Source organism: Toxorhynchites rutilus, chromosome 2 (genome assembly GCF_029784135.1).
Source record: "Toxorhynchites rutilus septentrionalis strain SRP chromosome 2, ASM2978413v1, whole genome shotgun sequence".
Lineage (NCBI taxonomy): Eukaryota > Metazoa > Arthropoda > Insecta > Diptera > Culicidae > Toxorhynchites > Toxorhynchites rutilus.
In genome coordinates this window covers 290516861-290540854 of record NC_073745.1, presented here as the reverse complement: position 1 = coordinate 290540854, position 23994 = coordinate 290516861, and the positions used below count along the sequence as shown (strand labels likewise).

The following is a 23994-nucleotide window of genomic DNA, read 5'->3' as shown; positions in this document are numbered from 1 at the left end:
TGAAAAACTTTTTTTTTTTACAATATTTGGCCGGTTAAGTCGTAACAGTATATTTTATTGCAAGAAATTGCAAGTTTTGAGAAACATGAATTTCCAAAGATATGATTGAAGTTCTTCTTAACATGTCCGTATTATCCCCATCTACATATAACAAACGGTCCTTTTCTAAGCCACCATTTGGAGTTTCAAAATAATTAAAATAACAGATTTTTGAACAATGAAAAGAATAACATTAAAAAAAAACAATGAAAAAGACGGGTGGTAAATGTCGGTGATGTATCCGGAAAGACGTAGGACTACAACAAGGGATGTCAATTGAAATAGCTTAGAATATACGAGTAGTTATTGTGTACCTATTAGCAAAATTACATATCCAACGACGCCACTTCTATCCATTGTTTCCGGCACAAAATCGTAGAAATTTAATAATCGATCGGAATCCAGTCACCAATAAGCCCAAAAACCCTCCCAAATTAACAGAAGCTCTCTCCAAGCAAACAAAAATCAGTTTAGTTTTTATTATTTCGGATAATTCTTTAGAATGCATCGAATTGCATTGACGTGTATTATAAAACTGTTTAAATATAACTTAGTGAATGAATCGGTGCCCTGTGTGCTGGATCGATTACACGAAAACGATGGGTGACGGTTGTCCGTTGGATGGCAGCAAAAGTGAATTTCGTTGGCCGCTGGTACTGCTATTCGCTGTTGATAATGTGGTTCGTGGTTCGGTCACCTTAACGAATTAGAAACTTATTGTGATTCATGTGAAATTGACGTTAATTTTGTGAGGGAGTGAGAGTTTTTCCATCTGGTTCTATAGTCTTAAGGCCTTCACATAGTATAGGGATATCTTCTGAGTGTTTTGGAATTAATGTAACAAGTTTTAATTTGCTTTTCTAGAGGTATCAGTTTTACCGCACTCTTTTCATTCAATCTTAAAAACCACTGATTTTTGTATTTCATCAAAATTTAAGAATGGAATCTTTAGAATGGTTTCTGTAGAGTTTAAGAGAGGTTCTGTAACGATTTGAAGTCGAAGAAACATAGAAGGTCCTGAAAATATGTGGAAATTCTTCAATGCAAAAAAAGATCTCATGGGCAGAATATCCAACTAGGTCAAGCGAAAACGGTTGTCATTGCAAGTTAGGATTAACGCCCAGGATGGTTTAGATGTCATCGTCTACTATGAGCTACTTCCTGACAGCCAAGCTCCTAATTCGGAAGTTTTATAGTTTGTCTGTCCAACAACTAAAATATAAACACAAATATAGAAATAAAGAGGACGCGAATTCGATCTCCGTTCAGCCACCATCTTTTTAATGTCCGTCTTATCCCCTTCACAGTTTTTGACGTAGGACTACGTCTTTCATTTCTATACCGGGGTGTAAAATCAAAGTTTCGTTTCGAAAACGAAAGCGTTACGCCGGAGACCGAGATTTTGAGCGTTAATAGCTCCTAAACAACTGAACGAAATGGTATGATAAACACTTCATTCGAAAGATAAAATGTCTACGCGTTATATACTTGTTACTTTTTGATCCAAAAACTTGTTTCAATAGTCTTAAAATTGCTTTCAAAACAGGCTATTGAAATCACCAATCGGTATATAAGCGAGCGGCGCTCGGAAATCCACTCAGTTCTAATTGAACAGCGATTGGAGCATGTTGTCGCTGTTGCGGTGAAGCTCTTTATTTATCATGAAAGCGCGGATGAACGGTGTTACCAAGAGCCTGTTTGTGCACCCTAGGCCAGAAGGGAATCTATCAGGAGGAGAGTGATGCCACAAACGGTTCCCTGGGAAGACATCGCTACACACACATACACGCGCGGCTATTAACAGGTGGTTATCGAGTTGGCATTAACCACTGGTGGGCTTCCAGTATCGAGGAAAATGTGGAAATATCTAATCGTTACTGAAAATAATCTGCCAGTTCCTTTGGGAATTTTCAAAATATATTCATGGGGAAGAGTTTAATTGAATGTTTTCTATCCATGTAACACTGTGACCAAATATGTTTCAATCAAGTGCTATTAACAGGTGGTTATCGAGTTGGCATTAACCACTGGTGGGCTTCCAGTATCGAGGAAAATGTGGAAATATCTAATCGTTATTGATAATAATCTGCCAGTTCCTTTGGGAATTTTCAAAATATATTCATGTGAAAGAGTTTAATTGAATGTTTTCTATCCATGTAACACTGTGACCAAATACATTTGGTTTTGTGGTTTTTCAATCAATCGCAATTAACAGGATAGCTTCAGAAGATTATTCTTCCCCATCAGTAGGATATTTCCGTATCCAATATTGTATGCGCCCGCAATCTATTATTGCTCAGTCGCCGAAAGTTCCGAGCTCAGAGAGTTCATTCCCCTCTAGTTTGCCTTCCAAATTGCCATTGTAAACCACACCTTCTCTCGATTAAATCACAAACAAAAAGCATACTTAAGCGATATTCTGGTGGTGAGACACATTCATTTTTCGTGAGGACATCGACAAGACAACATCGTTGCCTAACGTGCTGGAGGAGGTGGACGGCGAAGGATCGACACATACACGCGCAGAACTCTTTCCGTTAGGATGCCATTCAGCATCGGGAAAGTTCCGGAAAGATCTAATCATTGCTGGAAAATAATCTGCCAGTTCCTTTGGGAATTTTCAAAATATATTCATGTGAAAGAGTTTAATTGAATGTTTTCTATCCATGTAACACTGTGACCAAATATGTTTTAATCAAGTGCTATTAACAGGTGGTTATCGAGTTGGTATTAACCACTGGTGGGCTTCCAGTATCGAGGAAAATGTGGAAATAACTAATCGTTACTGAAAATAATCTGCCAGTTCCTCTGGGAATTTTCAAAATATATTCATGTGAAAGAGTTTAATTGAATGTTTTCTATCCATGTTACACTGTGACCAAATATGTTTCAATCAAGTGCTATTAACAGGTGGTTATCGAGTTGGCATTAACCACTGGTGGGCTTCCAGTATCGAGGAAAATGTGGAAATATCTAATCGTTATTGAAAATAATCTGCCAGTTCCTTTGGGAATTTTCAAAATATATTCATGTGAAAGAGTTTAATTGAATGTTTTCAATCCATGTAACACTGTGACCAAATACATTTGGTTTTGTGGTTTTTCAATCAATCGCAATTAACAGGATAGCTTCAGAAGATTATTCTTCCCCATCAGTAGGATATTTCCGTATCCAATATTGTATGCGCCCGCAATCTATTATTGCTCAGTCGCCGAAAGTTCCGAGCTCAGAGAGTTCATTCCCCTCTAGTTTGCCTTCCAAATTGCCATTGTAAACCACACCTTCTCTCGATTAAATCACAAACAAAAAGCATACTTAAGCGATATTCTGGTGGTGAGACACATTCATTTTTCGTGAGGACATCGACAAGACAACATCGTTGCCTAACGTGCTGGAGGAGGTGGACGGCGAAGGATCGACACATACACGCGCAGAACTCTTTCCGTTAGGATGCCATTCAGCATCGAGAAAGTTCCGGAAAGATCTAATCATTGCTGGAAAATAATCTGCCAGTTCCTTTGGGAATTTTCAAAATATATTCATGTGAAAGAGTTTAATTGAATGTTTTCTATCCATGTAACACTGTGACCAAATATGTTTTAATCAAGTGCTATTAACAGGTGGTTATCGAGTTGGTATTAACCACTGGTGGGCTTCCAGTATCGAGGAAAATGTGGAAATAACTAATCGTTACTGAAAATAATCTGCCAGTTCCTCTGGGAATTTTCAAAATATATTCATGTGAAAGAGTTTAATTGAATGTTTTCTATCCATGTAACACTGTGACCAAATACATTTGGTTTTGTGGTTTTTCAATCAATCGCAATCAACAGGATAGCTTCTGAAGATTATTCTTCCCCATCAGTAGGATATTTCCGTATCCAATATTGGATGCATAAAACCTTGTGCCTCCAACGTAACGCTCTCGTTTTCGAAGTTCTCCAAATATTCATTCATTCAGAATGAATTCAGATTCAACTTCATACAAATGATCTCTAAATCAACGATAGTCCTACGTCACCCTTGCGGTTATACCACAGATATAACCCACTTCCTGTTTTTTTTCAAACCAACAGTACGATGATTTGAATCATTCACAGTTTTCCACTTTCGAATTAATATATCTATTTGATAATTTTTAAAAATTTTTTTTAGTGACTTGGCCTAATTGGGCATTTGTTTCTGTATTTGATACATTCCCACTTATTCCACGCGGCGAGTGACGTGAGATAGCAAAGTTTCTCGCTTCATTGTGGAAGCTACATTACTTTTCAACTTATTTTTCATACCCGAATCAATAACATATGAGGACACGATTTTGAATCTCACTTAGTGATAAACTATAGTCACGCCATTCGCCTACGGGAATGCAGTGACTTGAGCCATCTCACCTCACTCGCCGCGCGGAATAATTTCGATGTTACCTTACCTACCAAAATAATTAAATTTGTAAATTAAACCATTGAAAATGCTTAATGCAAATTTTGCAAAAAAAATACATTTGCACGCAGAATCACTTATGGGCTTCGGTTTCTTTTCACCATTTTGCTTTTCTAACGGGATGTCAATGTTTTGCAGTAGTTCAAGTATTATGGAATGACTTGTAAGAGGAGTTTTCAACATCAATATGGAATTCAACAGTAAATTTTCAACTGGTTTACCGGTCAGTTTAAAAAGCCGTTTGTTATGTTCATGAATTGCGTTTGTTTAAAGACCAGAACATTTATTTTATGCAAGAAATAATCATTTTTTTCCATGCACTCAGTAAAGTATTGTAATAACATAGAAATGTTTGTTTAACCACTGTGGCAATTTGCTTTAGGTCATTATCTTGTGAAAAATACAATCTAATCGGCAGCATGACATCTTTGAGGGTGTAATTTTATACGAAACGGCCATTGATTCAATGAATTGGATCAACACTGTTTTTAGGAAAATAACGTAAATAATAAAGTAACAACATCGTTTCAGAAATAAAACCGTTCGCCATTTAGAAGGAAGGTACAGGGAATAAAATGAAATTCTAAAAAGTGGGCATATAATAAAAAATGAAAGATTTTGAACGTTTATAACTCGACGTTGCGTCAACGAGCGAAATGTATAAATTATTTCACTCTGTGACAGCTCTAGACAGCGATCAGTCAACAGAATATGTTAATGCTGAGACTTCATATTAAAATTATCAATTTTTTTTGAAAATCCAACAGATAGATATTCAATCAACTTCGTTCCTTACTATGATAATATTGGAATTGAATAACAGGCGAATGGAATGCAATTATTCCGTAGTCCTATGTAGACAATGCGATTGGTACTCGGTTAACTGTCTAAATAGCTTTCACATTCAAGGATATACACTATTGGCCTCTTCCTGATACCTCGGTAAAAACAAAAGCTTTTTTGCATGGCGACTAGAGAACAATACAGCTCGATCTGATACACAGTTGTAGCTCCTGTTGGACCATAAAGGATGATTTTGAGGAATTCATCTCACAATCATAGAGTCGTCACAAGGGTTAGTGAAGTGTAGTCTCCCCTTTTTCAATATTCACTTTGATTTAGTAAAAGAACGCAGAATACAACACTCAAGTTGCACAACAATCCATTTTGCGGTGATTTTTTATGCACCTTGATTTATGAAAACAAAAGAAACTGTAAAGTTGCACTAGTTTTGACCTGGGTCATGCGAACTTAACCGAATCTATTTTTCAAGTGCATTTTGCTTGAAAAAAATTTCTTGCAGTTTTTTCCCCATGCTGTCTGTTATGCCCATGCCGTCAAACGTTTCTCCTATAAAAGGTGCAAATGCTTTCGTGACTCGGGTTTTGTTTATTTACCTTTTGTGACCGGACTAGAATTGAAATAAATGTTGTAATTTGGGTAATTCTTATTTCTTAGATGTTCAAATGAAAGAAAAAAGTTATTGACCCTCCTGCTGGATGAGGTCTCCAAGTCGATCAGTTGGCAACGGTCGGAATATGGAGGCAGATCGATAGGATCATTCAATGTAAGTTGACGTAGTGCAAACCGTATGAACTTCCTCTGTATGCGTACTGATTATGTGCGATGTGTAGTATGGGCACCAGACAGTAGCAGCATACTCCAGTATACTGCGCACCAAAGAACAGTAGATCGACTTCAATGCGTGTATATCGGTGAAATCGGTGCCGGTGGATAAATCCAAGAGTAGCGAAAGCTTTAGCGGTCGTGATTCCTACATGTTCGTTGAACCTGAGTTGGGCACTAATGGTCACTCCTAAATCACAGATAGATTTGACCCGGTCAAGCGAGTCCGCTTCCATGAAATATTCGTGATAAGCAATGTTGTAACAGCGACTGAAGGATATGATCTTGCACTTCTTACTATTGGCCTGCATGCCGTTATCGCCACACCATGTAAACACTGTGTTTATATCTTCTTGCAAGCGACATGATCCATGGGCGAGATGATGCACCGATAAAATTTCAGATCGTCGGCAAAAGAAAGCTTAGAAGAAGAGAGCAGTGAAGACATTGACAAAGAGTTTGAAGATCAGAGGGCCAAGGACGCTACCCTGAGGTACGCCAGACGTGATACTGAATGGGCTAGATTTTGTATTATTAACCATTACATATGCGGAACGCTCCGTCAAGTACGACCATAACCACTCCATAAACCAATCGGGAAAGCCCATGTGCTTCATTTTCTTGATACCAGTAATATGCGGAACAGTGTCGAATGCCTTCGAGAAATCAATGTACACCGAATCTACTTGACGCCTGAGCTCTATTTCACGAGATAGAGAGGTGACGTAACAAATGAGGTTAGTCGTGGTACTCCGATGTTTCATGAAGCCATGCTGCCGGCTTGTGTACTAACTTTTCGAAGACTTTGCTCAAACAACTCAGTATTGATATTCCACGATATTTTTATTTATTTATTTTGGCTTAACGTCCTTACAACATGGCCTGATTCACAATGTTTCTTGTGTATCGTTCATTGCTTGGTGTTTTTTAGTGGTGCGGCTTGCAAGGCCTGCGACCAACCCCACTATCTCGCAGGAGGACCATCGTGATACCGCTGCTTTACGTCCCGAGTACCACCAGGACTGGGCAAAGAGACACTTATAGCGGCGTCAATTCGCTTAGAGGAGCTGTTTTCGGGTTTTTGTGGCATTTCTTGGGGACTGGCAATGCCTAATGCTTATCTCCCACCACACCCTAGACAGTTCCCCTTTACCAGTGCAAGCCAGAAAAACGATCTATGACGATAGAATTTCTGACCCGAACGTGAATCGAACCCGAAGCCCCCATCATGGCAAGTGCAACGCTTACCACTAGGCCATGGGGACCACATGATATTCCACGATAATTGCTGTCATAAACGCAGTTTCCGGATTTATGGATCGGAACAATACAGACATGTTTCCATGCAGGCGGGAATGATCGGTCCCGCAGAGAGCGATTGAATATAAGAGCGATGGGCCCCGCCAAGGTGGAAGAGCAGTTCTTGAGACGCAAGGGAGATATTTCATCGGCACTCGATGCTTTCTTGGTATCATGTTCCATAAAATTCTTTTTTCACATTTCAGAGGAGAACTGAAGAACTGGAAATGTGATGTCATATGATGGTATGTGAGCAAAGCAATTGCGACGACAAACGGCGACACTTTGCTGAACACACCCTCAAAAAATGTAGCGAAAATTTTCCGCTGCTTCTGCATTCGAGCTTTCATCAGATTCTCCGTATTTCACATTGAATGGAATGCGGGTAGATGATCTCCGTGTTCTCACAAAGTCCCAGAAGAGTTGAGGATTTAGTTTCATATTCGACGGTACCCTAGAAATATAGTTTTCGTATGATAACAGAAGAAGTTCTCTATAACTTGTTTCCACTTCTCGAAGATTGTTGCGTTCTCTCTCAGATTTTGTTCGGAAGAATCTTTTGCGTGCTTTCCTGAGGGTGTTGCGTATATGTTGCAGCTCAGGAATCCACCATGGTTTGCCAATAACGGAGACTGGTCTTTTCCGAGGTACGTGTTCAGTTAATACTTGATTCACTGGACTGACTGACTTATCGTAGAAAGTCGAAAGTAATTCATCCGTAGTTCCGTCGCTCATTATACCGTCTTAGTCAATGTTAGTGAGTGTGTCGTTCAATCGGTCGAAATCACAGGCTTGAAAATTGTACGACACATTTTCATTGCAGTCTTCAGGTGTGCTTGAGTCGTTCACGTTTTCTTCGAGCAATATAATAAAAGGTGGATGGTGATTGTCCACAGGTAAAAATGGAGTAGATAGTGCTAAGAGATCTAATTCATCTGGTCGGTTAACAAACACTAAATCCAGCAGCCTATTATTTGTGTTCACGAAATTGCAGATTTGTTGGAAGCCAGTGGCAAACATGTTTTCTATAAGAGACTGCTCGGCCTCAGATGAAACGTTTGATTGAATGTAACCATTCACGGCATCGTCAAACGGCCACCGGAGATAAGGGAGGTTGAAGTCGCCTACCGATATGATGATATCGGCCCCAGAAGAACGATCTGCTATGCATTGCACAGCGTCTGTGTGAGTGGAATACAAATCCGGATTTAAACGCATTTTAGAATTGTTTATGATCAGTTGCCAATGTTTTGTCCAATATAGTTGTAGGTTCGTGTTCAAACAACTGAAAGCTAACTTCTAGGATAAAAGACAGACGCTAGCTAAATACCGTTCTTAAGAAGGAAAACAGAGGCACTAAACGTAGAAGCACGCGGACCATACAATATGCTGAATGCCCCTGAAAATATTTATGCAAGATAGTGACTCTAAAGGCGGCATTCCATCTATTCAACATGTTACATGCTACAATTCAATGGTAAACACCAGTGGATATAATACTAGGGCAATTTTTTATTTCGTTTCCACATCAGCCACTACACAGGTAGTATGCAAACGCTCACTGCTCCAATATATCTGTTCTGATGTTATTGTTTTTATGATCAAACATTCTGTTGTTCCATTATTGTGGTGAGTTATGATAATCTTCAATAAATGACGTAGTTGCTTCAATATTGTCGTGCTACACACGCCGCACCGATCCGCAGGCCATTGGATAAGGCCAACATTACTCGACAAGACCAATTATGTCGTGAAAAGAGACGCTCCAATAAACAAGAACCATTGACATGTAGCATGTAGCATGTTGAACATATTGAATTCCGCCTTAAGACTACAGTAGTGGTTTTGGGGCATTATAATATCGATCAATGAGGCGTTATTTCTTGATCATTATTTCCTCGCTTCTTGTCTTGTTGTTATAAATAACAATAATCCATCTGGTTCATCTGCTTTTATCTGTTCGAAAAACAATCAATTTTATCAGTCTTGCATTAGATGCAAATATGAAAATAGTGTAACACAACAAACATGGTCCATCAAATCTGTTAGATAAATGGAATGATTCAACCGAACACACCAAATTGAAACAATAACTCACCGCTTTTCCCCACTCCGGGAGCTCCAATGACCGCCACCTTGATTTCCGCTAAATATGACTTTTTCCGTCTGATCCCCCGTGTGGTCATTCTACGTTTCCGATTCGCTATCAATTCCTTTCCGCAAACAACACGTGAAACAGTAAATCGTTTTTATCTCCTATCTGCGCAATGTAATCCCAGCTCTCACTGCACTGAAATGATGCATCTCTGATGAATGGATACACAAATGTAAAAAAAGCTGTGCACAAACACACCGGAACACGTTTAAATGACAAACAGATTTTTATCGCTGAATACTTTGGCCACTGATAGATGAACACAGCCACGCCTGGCGCTCAACAATACCCATAATCCGTCGACGGCTGATCTCTGTTTTCCTCCTGCTGCTGCTCACATTCACTGTTTGCTGTTTGGCTGTAAATTTTCCACCATCAGCCGAAAAAAAAACACATACCTGCCCGGCTTACGTTAATATTCTCCAAAATCACCGGTTTGTGTATGTACTGAATGAAATTTTAATTATGTTACACCGTTTCCAGTCCGGATCTCACGCAGAGGAAATATCCGTTTTCCGTTCGAGTGCACTGAGTGAGAAAAATCGTCAGCCGTTTCCGGTTATTTTTCACATCGGCACACATCACATCAGCATCACCATCATCGTCACGAGCGTCCAGTTGTGGGCCCTCGGTGATCAAGATCTGCTGAAAACGAGCTGTTCCGTTTCAATTTCCCAGCCGTCACCACAACACGATCGATTGCAGCGTATCATTTGATGCAGACAAAACGGTTACTCACAAAAGTGCACAACAATGCGTCTCCATAGTGCATTTCATCATTTTCACTCCATTTTTTCGTCTGTTTAATCACACTACGAGACCCGCAACCAGCATACCACCCCCCACACTTCTTCTCTTCACAACCGAAGCGCTACAACGCTGGTCCTTTGATCTTCGGGTGTGTAATTTCATTTCGAAAATATTATTGTGAGTGAGAAATTAAATTGTCGCTGTCGGCGGAGCGGAACTCTGCCCGAATTGGCGTATAAATCTGATATTTCGTACCCAAACCGCCACCGCCCTACGCCGTCACCCGCACCAATGCCGTACAGAGAGCGGATTTCCATTGGTGTTGGCGCTTTTTGTTGATTGTTGTTGTTGCTGGCCCCAGATTTCATTTTTAATTTTTTCTCCGGTGACAACGGAGAGGGCGCGCGTAAAATGAAACCATTAGCGGATGAGTGAAAATGATTGCATAATTTAGCAGTAAGCGCGGTGAAATTCAGACTCTCTCCTCCCGAAATTGTTTTGGGTGGCTTTCGGTGTGTATGTGTGTATGTTTGTGTGCGAGGGGACATCAAAAAGGAAACAGACGATTAATGGGTAACTTAAATGAATTCAAATAAATCATGGCCATGGCAAAATATCCGTACTAATGCGCACAAAGCCTCGGAATATTTCGGTGAATTAAGATTATTGAATAACTTGTTAAGTTGGTCAACAAACTGTAGGCGTATTGTTGTTGAATTTTAGTGAAATGTATACAGCAGAACAAGTTCCTCTTTCCATTTTTGGTAGGATATATAGCTATTAGAGCTGTTCAATTTCGAATACTTTAGCAGTTTTTCATTTTTCATCGCCACAATCCAATTTGTTTACTATTTTTCCAATCACTTTAAATGTTTTTTCTTTAGAAAACGCACGATTTTTTTCAGTAACCGAAGTTAGTGCGACTGTCTTGTATACTGAATCTTCTAATGAATCTAAGCTGAAAAATTCTTGAGCCGTAAAACAATTGATACCCTAAATTTCCTCTGATTTAGCTCATAGCTGTTATATTTATTCCTTTTTGAAAAGTTTTAGACACGTATTTCTAGGGTGCACCACAACTCTGAATTGGGATCGTCTGAAGATCCGGCTTTTCTACCGATTCTTTTTATTTTTGCTACCTGTGCTATCATTGAAAAAACGTGTTGGGAATGGTTTCAATGTTATGGATATCGAAGACAAAGAGTATTTCGGAATGGTGCCAACGATTGAAAATGTAGAATTGGAGACATTTCATCATGAGGATTGAAATCAAATGCCACAGGAACTAGAAATCATTGGGTATAACCCGACAAGCCATTTCGTATCGTTTGCAAGCTTTGGGAATGATCCAAAAGCACAGAAACTGGGTTCCACAGGGTTTGAAGCCGAGGGACATCGAACGACCTGAAACTTTCACATGAGCTCATTAATCAACACAAATTATGCGTTCGAGTCGATCATTGAGGGAAGAAAGTAAAAGGGTCAGTGCTCAGAGACGTGGATGGCAGTTTGACGTAGGACAGTATGTGACTCCATGTTGTCACAGACATATGGAAATGTATTGAGAACAGTATTTCCATCTTCGTTGCCACGCCGATGTTATCCTTGTTCGGAACATTGCCGGTTGTGGGTCGTAATCGCTTTTATTCGTAGTTGACGATTTATTTATTATTTATAATGATACTACATCCCATTGAGAGATTAGATCTTCTTCACAATTTTTCGCCAATAGTCCCGATCCATGGCTGCAGTTCTCCAACTCCCGGCTGCACCGATTCTTGCCAAGTCCTGCTCCACCTGGTCCAACCACCTCGCTCGCTGGGCTCCTCTCCTTCTTGTTCCTACCGGATTCGATGCGAACACCATCTTTGTAGGGCTGCTGTCCGGCAATCTTGCAACATGCCCTGCCCATCGCACTCGTCCAGCCTTGGCGACTTTCTGAATGCTGGGTTCGCCGTAGAGTTGCGCCAGTTCGTAGTTCATTCTCGTTCTCCATACTCCGCTTTCCTGTACACCACCGTATATTGTTCTGAGCACTCGGCGTTCGAAAACTCCAAGCGCTTGTGAGTCCTCTTCAAGCATCGTCCATGCTTCGTGCCCATAGAGAACAACCGGTCGAATTAGGGATTTGTACATGGTACACTTCGTACGGGGTCGGAGTTTGTTGGACCTCAAGGATTTGCGGAGCCCATAGTAGGTACGACTTCCATTGACAATGCGTCTTCGAATTTCACGGCTGTTGTTGTTGTCAGTTGTTATCAACGAGCCAAGGTAAACAAATTCCTCTACCACCTCGAGCTCGTCGCCGTCGATCACAACACTACTACCAAGAAGAACTCTGTTGCGATCAGTCTCTCCAGCTAGCATGTATTTAGACTTAGACGCATTGATCCCAAGCCCAATCAGCCCTGCTTCGTGTTTCAGTCGGGTATACAAGTCGGCTACCGTCGCATGTGTTCTTCCGATTCCGATTATGATTATGTGCCCCACATGTTGAAGCCCGCTCTCCGCATAACACCTTCCAGCGCCACGTTGAAGAGCAGACAGGAGATTCCATCGCCTTGTCGAAGTCCCCTGTGAGTCTCAAATGATTCCGACAGCTCACCTGAGATCCGCACACTGCACCGCACACCGTTCATCGTTGCCTGAATCAGTCTTGTCAGCTTTCGGGGAAAGCCGTGTTCGTCCATGATCCTCCATAGCTGTCGTCGGTCGATTGTATCATATGCGGCCTTGAAGTCGACAAAGATGTGGTGTGTAGGGACCTGATACTCGCGGCACTTTTGGAGGATCTGCCGCAGTGTAAAAATCTGGTCCGTCGTCGAGCAACCGGGCATGAATCTGGCCTGATAACTTCCCACAAATCTACTTACTATTGGCGATAGGCGGCGGAAGAGGATCTGAGACAAAATTTTGTAGGCACAATTCAGGATTGTGATGGCACGATAGTTCCCACAATCCAACTTGTCGCCTTTTTTATAGATGGGGCAGATTACCCCGTCCTTCCACTCCTCCGGTAGCTGTTCTGTGTCCCAGATTCTGACTATCAACCGGTGCATACACTCTACAAGTTTTCTCGGACCTCCCTTGAAGAGCTCCGCTACGAGGCCATCCTTACCAGCTGCTTTGTGGTTCTTGAGCTGATTAATGGCCTCCTTAACTTCACCCATCGTCGGGGGTGGTACGTCGTCGTTGTTCATTGCACCGGTGTAGACCTCCTCAACGCCGTCTAGGTCTCCTGTCTGCGCGCTGTTCAGGTGTTCATCGTAGTGCTGCCTCCACCTTTCGATCACCTCGCGTTCGTTCGTCAAGATGCCTCCTTCCTTGTTTCTGCACATTTCGGCCCGCGGCACAAAGCCTTTGTGCGAGGCGTTAAGTTTCTTGAAGAACTTCCGCGATTCTCGAGAACGATAAAGCAGCTCCATCTCCTCACACTCTTTCTCTTCCAGGCGGCGCTTTTTTTCCCAAAAGAGATGTGTTTGCTGCCTTCGTTTCAGTCTGTATCGTTCCACGTTTTGTCGAGTCGCTCGTTGCAGCATGGCTGCGCGTGCTGCATCCTTCTCGTTCAGGAGCGCTCGGCACTCGTCGTCAAACCATTCGTTCCGTTGTCCTCGTTGTTCATACCCGATTACGGTCTCTGCTGTGCTGCTAATTGCTGATTTTAAGGAGTTCCAGCATTCATCGAGGGGAACAGCATCCAGTTCGTCTACCCCCGGTAACGCAGCTTCAAGACGCTGCGAGAATGTTGCAGCAACGTTCGGCTGATAATGATGATATTGAAGAAGTATTGAAGAAGTGGCCTCTCATCCTCAATCTGCGCATTCTTTCATTGATCGGCCACCAACCAATTTTTTTGCATCTCCCCCATCACGATGAAAGCTGTACCCAGCTCGTGTGTGCTGCCGCAGCTCTGATAGGTGGTATATCCACCATGGAATGATCGCACCATCGAACCTTTCCAGCACACCTCCTGCAGCGCTACGATGTTGAAATTGCGGGCTCTCAATATTTCCGAAAGAATTTGGGTACTCGCAAGAAAATTGAGAGACTTGCAGTTCCATGTTCCGAGTTTCCAATCTCTAGTCCGTGTTCTTTGCGTAGGTCTAGTCCGATTGTCCTGTCTCGAATTTCTTTGTGAATTTTCCTGTGCGTTTTATTTTTACGGATGGCTTGCAGGGCCTGCACCAACCCCCTGTCTCGCCAGAGGACCGTCGTGCACAGCTCTTTTTAGAGTCCCCGCTGGCACGAAGACAGTGATCAGCCGCCCCTAACATGGGGATCAGACGCTGTTTTGAGCCGCACCTCCATGGTGAACACACGCTCGCATAGGCCCCCTTCCCTGTCAGCATACGACCAAGATCCCACCGGGGTTGGTTACCCGATCTTCACTATGGTTACTCGTACCCCAGCCGGTACCACGGGGAGGTAAGGATAGGAGTTACTGGACAGGAAGCTAAGGACCACGAATGGGGTCTATTTTATGCCTGCAGGTACGCGAAGTACCGATGGTACGCTTAGTCCAGTCATTTACCAACCAAGTAGTTGACGATTGCAATTGTTAAATTGGCTATATTCATTATCATCTTCAAAGAGTTTCATTTCGCATGCGAAAGGTTGCTTGCAGCTTTAAATTGAAAGTTTCGTCCATTTCATGCTCTGTGATCTCTTCAGTCGTTCTCGTATTCTGTATTTTTGACGTAGAACTACGTCTTTCTACGTGCTTTCTTTTTCTAAGTGTCAAATCAGAAAACTGGTCACGTTTTTATGAAACAAAGTTAACGGTAATACCTATTTTTGCCGCGAATGCATTTAGACGATTTACATACCGAACGAATCGGCAAGTTCCTAAGATAAGATAAGCTAAGATAAGCTGACCCGGCAAACTTCGTCCCGCCCAAAATTTGATTTGTTATCAATACCTTCAAACATTCACGTTTTCTTACTAAGCGCAAGTTCATGAGTCCAATCGCAGAACTGTTCATTGATTGATTTTTTAATCAACCCCGTTGAATTTACCTTTTACTAAAAAATTCCTAGTACTTCTATCAAAACTCATCATTATAATATCAGATTATTTTCAGACACAATTCTCGTTCAAGATTTTTTAACCACTTTCAAATAACATGTTTCTCCGTTACATTGAATAAATGTTTGATACAGAAAATTTGATAGAATAAAGACAGACCCCTCCCCTCTTCACCCCTTAGAGAGGAGGAGTGTCTATTCACCATAGAAATGTTTCGTGCCCTCTGAAATCTTAACATGCCAAATTTGGCTCCATTCTATTAGTTTTCGAGTAATGCAGAAATTTGTCTTTCATTTGTATGGCAGATTCCCCTTAGAGAAGGGGATGGAGTGTCTAACCACCGTGAAAACATTTATTGCGCCCTAAAACCTTCATATACCTAATTTGGTTTCCTTTGCTTGATTAATTCTCCAGTAATGCAGAAATTTGTGTTTCATTTGTATGGCAAACACCCCCCCCCCTTCCCCTAAGAGACGGAGGAGGAGTATCTAACTACCATAGAATCATTTATTGCACCCTAAAGGTGGAGGCGATCTGGCGTAGTGGTAACATCCATACCTCTCACGCAGAGATCACGAGTTCAATTCTCACTCCCGACATTCTTCCAAAAATGGAAGTAAAAGTGACGAACCAGCCGAAATGTGTTGAAAGTCACTATAATAGAGAAAAAAAATTGCACCCTAAAACCTTCACATGCCAAATTTGGTTTCGTTTGCTTGATTAATTCTCGAGTAATGAAGAAATTTGTATTTCATTTGTATTGCGACCACCCCTCCCCCCCTTAGAGAGGAAGATGGGGTGTCTAATCACCATAGAAACATTTATTGCACCCTCAAACCTCCATATATCTTATTTGTTTTCAATTGCTTGATTAATTCTCGAGTAATACAGAAATTTGTGTTTCACTTGTATGGCGGCCCCCCGTTAGATAGAGAGAGCGGTCTCAAACTATCATTAAAACCTTCCCCGGTTCCAAAACATCTACATACCAGTTTTCGTATATCGATTCAGTAGTTTTCGAGTCCATAAGAATCAGACAGACCCATGCCGTCACTTATGAGCAACTTACCGGCGATCAACGAAGGGGAGATATCGGAGACGAATGAATCGTTGGATTTGAAGTCTCCATAGACAAACGAAAAGAAGAAGAAGACGAACGGGAGTGATTTAAGGTGAAGGTGGAAGGGAAGCCATTGTAGTAGTATAGGTAAAACCACGTGTAAAAATGGGGTAATAGTGTTTGTGAGAGAAGAGCAAAGCACACCGTTTTGTAACTTAAATAGATCAATTAACTTATCAGACTGTGTGGCGCTTCACTGACACGAGTCTTAGAATACAGTTGAAAAAAAATTACAAATCTCGCGTAACTTTTGAAAAGGTCCAATGTAACATTTTCGCCAACTCGAGAAAAACGAAGTTGAAGACCCGAACATTATTTCGCGAATTGTTTTAAAAGCTATCGATCTTTATCACTGTTTTCACCACTAGCTGTCAAGAATAACTCCGTAAGACCAATCGTAACTGTTGTTCCGTGATTTGAGATTAAGGTTGAAGCCTCGGAGCGAAAAATGTTACATTGGACGTTTTGACTGCCCGCGTTTGCACATTGGACATGTTACGTTGCACTATAAGAATTTGAAACTAACTAATAAATAACAATCCAAATATCAGCATTTCGTTCTAAAGACTGATTATTATTGTTTTCACTCGTTGAATTGCACTGAAATCGATAACAGCACCTGTAAGAAACAAATTCCAAAACGACCGAAGTACGACTGCGAGTTCTTTTGAATGCTTTGTTACTTCGGACGTTTCGGCCGTCGGAGGAAAGTGGCGTCCGAAGTAACAGCCGGGTGCTTAAAATCCGAATCTGTACATTGGATATTTTTTGTATCGGCGACAAAAATATGAAGAAGATAGATACGTGAACGATTGTTTTTGTAATACATTCAATGATTAAAAACTAATAGCGTGCATCCATTAACTCGATTTGTTTACATTTGTTACATAGGACCTTTTCAAAAGTTACGCGAGAATTCAATATTTAAGTAAAATGTATGAAGGATGTGTTCCGATGAACAATTGCAAATATAAATAAATATAGAAAGTGTATTTGCATATGAAGTAAAATTCTGATTATACGCGAGCGCAACATGAGCAAATTTATAACACATGCGAATTGGGGCTCTTTTTGTTATTAACAAGTTCTTCTGCACAGTAACTCGATGTTGATAATTCCTTAATATTTTCCTTCGTTGATCGTATTTTTTTCACATATTCACGTTGGAGAGCTATAACCCTTCTCTTCGTTGGCCGAGACATTTTGATTGGATGTAATATTTTTCCGTTTACTATTTTTTACACCAGAGTCTGCCGTGGCAGTGTTCCGAGCTCTGCAATACAATTTTCTTGACCAATGTTAAAGTTGCTAGAATTCACAATTTTATTTTATTGATTTTCATGCCATGAAACGCTATGACTCAGGAATAACATTTCATTGAGTGGTTTTTATAGCTGTTTCGATGATGTTGTTTGGCATCAGTGTCGAAAAAATAACGATGATTTCACTAATTCAAACAAAACAATTGCGGAAAATTGAAAAATGAAAATTTAATCATTTTAGATACGAAGCAATGAATATCGCTTGTTCTTCCTTGTTTTGCGTCATCACATGTCGTCGTTTCGGATTGAGCTGTGGACGCGACCAAATTACTTACTCGTGGATGTGTCTGGCATTGCAATCATTACATCAAACAGTGTGGGGATATCTAGGATATAATCGGCTCATTAAGAAATTATTTTTTAGGAATTTTGTGTGTCATTTGGTTTCGCATGACAGTAGCAAAACTAGCTGCACCAAGAATAACAGCAAAGCTAGTCGAAACCGGAAATTATAATAGAAAGAGCTTCTGTTGAGAAGAGCGCAAAGCGGGGATAAGTGTGTGTGTGTGTGTAAAATAAAATCCGAAGTTATTAACAAGCAACTTTAACAAAATAACAGCGTAGTTCTACGTCAACAAAGTGGTCGTGTCTTGGACACAGCCTTCTATTATTTTTTTCAACTACAGAATGGAAAACAATTTTGAAACGTACAAGCACAGTGAAGGACCTTGGGATACTTGTGGACAGCATATTAAATTTACATATTAAATCTTATTAAATATAGCCGCATTAACGACCAAAGCGTATTTTACGTCTCCACGCTTCCAAAAATATTATTACCAAAGAAATAATTCACAAATAATACTATGTACCAACAATGTAGAATGTTAGTAGAAAATACAAACCGAATCTATTGTGTGATGGCGGCGGAGTCAACCCCATCGAAACCAATTTTTAGCTTCAATTTTCAACCGAAAAACAAAGATCTCACCGCAGTAAAATACCTTCTTCACACAAACTACCGCCTTGAAATGAGCTGCACGTTGACGCCACTTTTAAACCGGAAACAATGCGCGGAAATTGAATGATCGATCGGAAAGCCTTCAAGAAATACCACTAAAGTGAGTCATGGATCGAGTGGGTGAGTCAATGTTTATTCCGACACTTTGAAACTTGCGTTACTGTTTTCATACTTGACCGAAAATAACCCCTTAGTTTTGCAGTTATCAGTAAAATTCCGGTCGATATGCAAGAAAATCGGCAAAAGTTCACGGGAAGATTTTGTTCACCACATGCAAAGTTGTGGTTGTCACACCGCGCCTTGGGAACACTGATGAAAATATTGGGTTGGGGAATATTTAAGAAATGTCGTATATTGTCAATATATGGCAACACCTCAACATATCTTGTGTTATACTTATCGCATCGGGTCATACTATACGGCTATTTAAAGACGACAATCTGTGCTACAAGTGTCGTTTTGACAGTGTTGTGATTGTCCTTTTCAGTCTTAAGTTATAGCGCGTCAAAGATGGAGTCCACCAAGCAAGAAATTCGCCATATTTTACGTTTTAACTACCTGCGAGGTAAAACTGCAACGAAGGCGGCCGAAAAAATTCGTGTAGTTTATGGACTCGATACTGTAACGATTCGCACAGCACAACGTTGGTTTGATCGATTTCGTTCTGGTGTAGTGGCTGTCGAAGATACACCCCGTACTGGTAGGCCAATCGTCGTGGAAACCGATAAAATCGTTGAAATCATCCAAGTAGACCGGCATGTGAACACTCGCTCGATTGGCCAGGAACTGGATATAGACTATAACACCGCTTGGAACCATTTGCAGAAGATTGGGTTGTAAAAAAGCTGGATGTATGGGTGCCACACGAGTTGACGCAAAAAAATCTTTTAGACCGAATCAACGCCTGCGATGCACTGCTGAAACGGAACGAACTCGACCCATTTTTGAAGAAGATGATGACATGTAATGAAAAGTGAATCACGTACGATAACCTAAAGCGAAAAAAGTCGTGGTCGAAGCGCGATGAGCCGGTCCAAACCATCGCCAAGCCCGGATTGACGGCCAGGAAGGTTTTGCTGTGTGTTTGGTGGGGTTGGGAGGGAATCATCCACTATGAGCTGCTCAACTATGGCCAGACCCTCAATTCGGTTCTCTACTGTGAGCAGCTTGACCGTTTGAAGCAGGCGATTGGCCAGAAGCGGCCAGAAATGATCAATAGGAATGGTGTTGTTTTCCACCAGGACAACGCTCGGCCTCACACATCTTTGCTGAACCGCCAGAAACTACGGGAGCTCGGATGGGATGTCCTATTACACCCACCGTATAGTCCGGACTTGGCTCCAAGTGATTATCATCTTATCCGGTCCATGCATGCTCTTGGTGATACTAAGTTGGCCTCAAAAGAGTCTTGCGAAACTGGCTGTTTGAGTTTTTTCTGCAAATAAGGAGGGGGGTTTTATAAGGGGGGGATAATAAAGTTGCCTTCTAAATGGCAACAAGTTTGCGAACAAAATGGCGCATATTTGACCTAAATTGGATAATTTTAAGTATGTTAAATAAAGCGTAAAATTTCGATCAGAAATACGACATTTCTTTTTCCCCAACCCTATATATCGTTCGAGCGCCACAAGGATCTTCGGAACGGATGACAGTTAGTGGGCCCTATTATAAAAATCGAGGCGATGAAAATTTTGCTCGTTAGCTCTATTTTACTATTATATAAATCGAGCAATTCGATAGCATCGAGCGAGTGATAGCTATCGATGAAAGTGTCAGAACTTCTCGAGTTGTTTGGTTCGCTTGTTGCATATCTTCAGAGAATTATTTTGTTTTGGCTTGCGTCCCTGATATATCCTTCTGAAAACATTTCAGAAACGCTTCAATATATGCAATTTTCAACACATGTTCGTTTGTTTTGATCAGCATTTGTTTTACGGTGCTGCCAGAATAGTGTATACAAGGTAAATGTTCAATCCAGCATTATTTATATTAATCATGTTATAATTTACGATGCAGAATTTACTTCCAGCGCATATTTCAGTGGCTGAAAATGAGTGGCGGAAGAAAAAAACCAAATCACCACCAGTATGAACGGCTCGTAGAACCAATGAAAGCGAATGTAGACATTGCTCGAGGTTTTTGTGGGGGCAGTTCTAATATAATCCCGATGTAGGAAAAGATAGAGGAATTCAGAGAAGAGGTTAATGCACTGAGGCCACCAATGCATCTTGGTTCAGAATGGCAGAAAGTAAGTATTTCTTTTACGATACACATAACTTTCATATGTACATTTTATCATACTCTTTGAATTTCTTTCAAGCGAATTTCCTACCTAAAAATTGCTTACTTCTACTAGCATACATTAGTACGTTATTTTTGGCAGTAATTTTCTTTTTTATTTTATTGCTATACTATGCCAAACTACACCACTTTCACTACAATAGATCAAACTAATGGTCGCAGTGGTAAAATGCTCCTACAGATGAAGATGTCAAACTTTCTATACCATATGCTAAAGCTATCCTGCAAAACAATAATGATTTTATTTAAATTACAGGTTTGGATTGACATGAGGGGAAAGGTAAAGAAAACACTAGCACACAACAAGCGAGAATTCAGAGCAACAGGTGGTGGTCCCAATACAATAAAGCTATTGACGCCGCTACAACAAGAAATCTACGCTAAAAGAGAATTACATGTTGCATTACATGAATGAAAAAAAATTGTTTTGCTATAAAAAAGTGAAATTCTTGCGTGACTCTTTACGGAATTCCATAGATTGCAGTTATGAAAATACATGAAAAAGTTCATTTTCTAATAATTATATTTTTTTAAAGCAAATTGTTCCACGCTGTCGTTTTTATTACACATGCATGCGTGCCTTACGCCTAGTAAGCTTCATTCTTTGAGGGAATATCAATTTACTCCAAAACATAACCATATTAACACTTTTGGAAATACATTTTCATAGCAGATGCCTCAAAAAAAGATTTGGCATCCTTACTATAGTGCTTCGTGAAACATTTCAAACTTGTTTCAAAATATTTCATCATAATCGCTGACATTTGAGCTTACTAACGAATCGAACAGTTTTCCTCGATTTCTATAATTCCAGATTTTACTCGGTGTGATAGTGATAGTGATTGTATCGAATCCTCGATTCGATTTCTATAATAGGGCTCATTGATGATGTGACCTACGTTGAAGCGGATTTTTAATCAGTTGCTGGGAAATAAACATTTCACGGGCAAGGACACGTTTGCTGTGGATGACCGTTTCAAACGGAGGAAGCTAACGAAATTACCTTTGAAGTACCTTATTAGGCAGGGCATATGAACTTGTGTCAAGCGGAGTGAACTATTCGTGATCAATGTCGCCATAAACGGTGAGATGTAAAAAAAATTAGTTCCTCCAAAAACTGTTTTTTTACAGTTTTTGAGATGGCACGTGAAAGTGCGTGTAAAGTAATCACATCACATCACATCATTGATCCGTCCCTAACATTGATCCGTCCCTAACAAGAGTTTGAATCTGTAGTCCTCGTGAGTTACCACAGCTTGATGGATACCAATTATAAATATGAAACCAAATTACAAATAGGTATCTCGACAAGAAGTACTCTTTGTGCTGTATTGTGGAGATTTCCAAATCGTAGCTGTATGACGTCGGAATGTTTTTCCTATACCCACGATAGTTGTTTACATTTATTCACCCTTCCAAATACAACCGAGATTCTGCTATACCCACCAACTAATGGGTTTGTTTTTTGCTTCTATAGGCTCAGTAATACACATTATCGCTTTTCAAGTGTCTTCACTTTCTATTCAAACACATTTCATTTCCTGACAATCCAACTGGAACTTTAACGGATCCAGTGTTCCGTGCACATAAAATTATTCAAACTAATGATACAACATTCTTCCGCGTCGATGAAATTCCGTTACGACTCAGGAAGATAACTTCCAGTCATTGGTGGTCAGGTCCCGTAACGCTTTCACTTCTAGGCGAATTTTCAATAAGTTTTGGCACAGAACTCGATCAGCATACCCTCGAATCTTTCACGAGACCACTAGAAACACAACGACAACAACGGCGCAGTAAAGGTAAGAATCCAGACTCGCGATCCCGTCCGTTGAGATATTCGAGAAAATTTGAACTGAAGAATGGATTTTGCAATGGATGGGGCGAAAATCCAACTTTTCACGCATATACACACAAGCTTTACTTACACTAGCCGACACTGGCACGGCTGAAATTCACATGCCGATCCTAAAAATAGGTCGCTCTAACGCTTGGCGTGCTTGTGAGATGATGGCAGGTAAAGACCGCTCATGATCGAGACGGAATCAAAACACTGATAGTTGGACCGAGAGGCGATCGGTCTGTCCCCTGGGTCCATCCCGCTTTTGGTTTATTTACACTGACAGCGAAACATGGGTTCGGCATCTGGTTCATGTGGAATGCGGCTACTACGCGTCAGGGAAAAAGAGATTAGGCGGCAAGGGTGTGCAGGGGAAGATCGTTTACTAATGGATGCGAGAAATAGAAGAAGACGTTACTCACACCGATTCGTGGGTGCTGCGGCAGTATCAACGGTTATGATTGGTGAGAATGAATGGAATGACGCGTGTTGGCGTAAAATTTTAGTCTCTTAATTTGTTCAACCGATTTGGGACAATATCCTCCTCATACGCGCTAGGATGGCATTGAACTTGTCACCGCTATTTTCCAGCGTGATGTGTTGATTTGAATGCGGAATCTCGGGATGTTGTGGGTGTGATCAGCAAAAAATAAATGGTCTCTGATGTGGACGTATTATAAATGTAATTAGCATCGTTAGGGAAGTAGAGAGCCATTTAATAGCAGGTGTGCGAAGTGAATCCGCTTTTTTGTGAAAATTTAGGATTTTATTGCAAATAAAATGGTTCTATCCTTAATTATTGAAAGGATTGCATGTCGCTAGATATAAACTTTACTCATATTCCTGGCAGACTACGGATTCCATGTTTGAAGAATTGTTGGTCTTTTGAAGCAAATCTCTGCTTAACTTTTGATCTTTTCGAAAAAATGGAACTGACGCTTAGCTATGTCATGTTTCATACTTTTATATTTCTGAAGAGGAGTTTTTTTAGAGATAACATTTTTTTCATTAAAACATATTGAAAAAAAAATGTTCCGTTGAAGTTCTGATGAATTTTCGTGCTTATCTTCGGATACACTTCATTAAAGTTTGAACTCTCTGTTCGTCTACTTCGG

The 23994-nt window shown here is 40.6% G+C and overlaps 1 protein-coding gene across 15 annotated transcripts in view; it reads right to left on the bottom strand.

Moving 5' to 3' along the window:
• LOC129768712 (ras-related and estrogen-regulated growth inhibitor) overlaps nt 1-23073 on the bottom strand; it is a 35657-nt gene extending 12584 nt beyond the window's left edge. The window contains exons 1-2 of one of the 15 annotated variants that reach the window (XM_055770530.1): nt 22968-23048; nt 9503-9694 (exon numbers count right to left, since the gene is read on the bottom strand). In XM_055770530.1, the coding sequence (XP_055626505.1) occupies nt 9503-9590 (88 nt within the window). In that variant the 5' untranslated portion in view covers nt 9591-9694; nt 22968-23048. The other 14 variants (XM_055770520.1, XM_055770523.1, XM_055770527.1 and 11 more) reach the window with 14 other exon arrangements.
• Between the last annotated feature and the right edge of the window lie 921 nt (nt 23074-23994).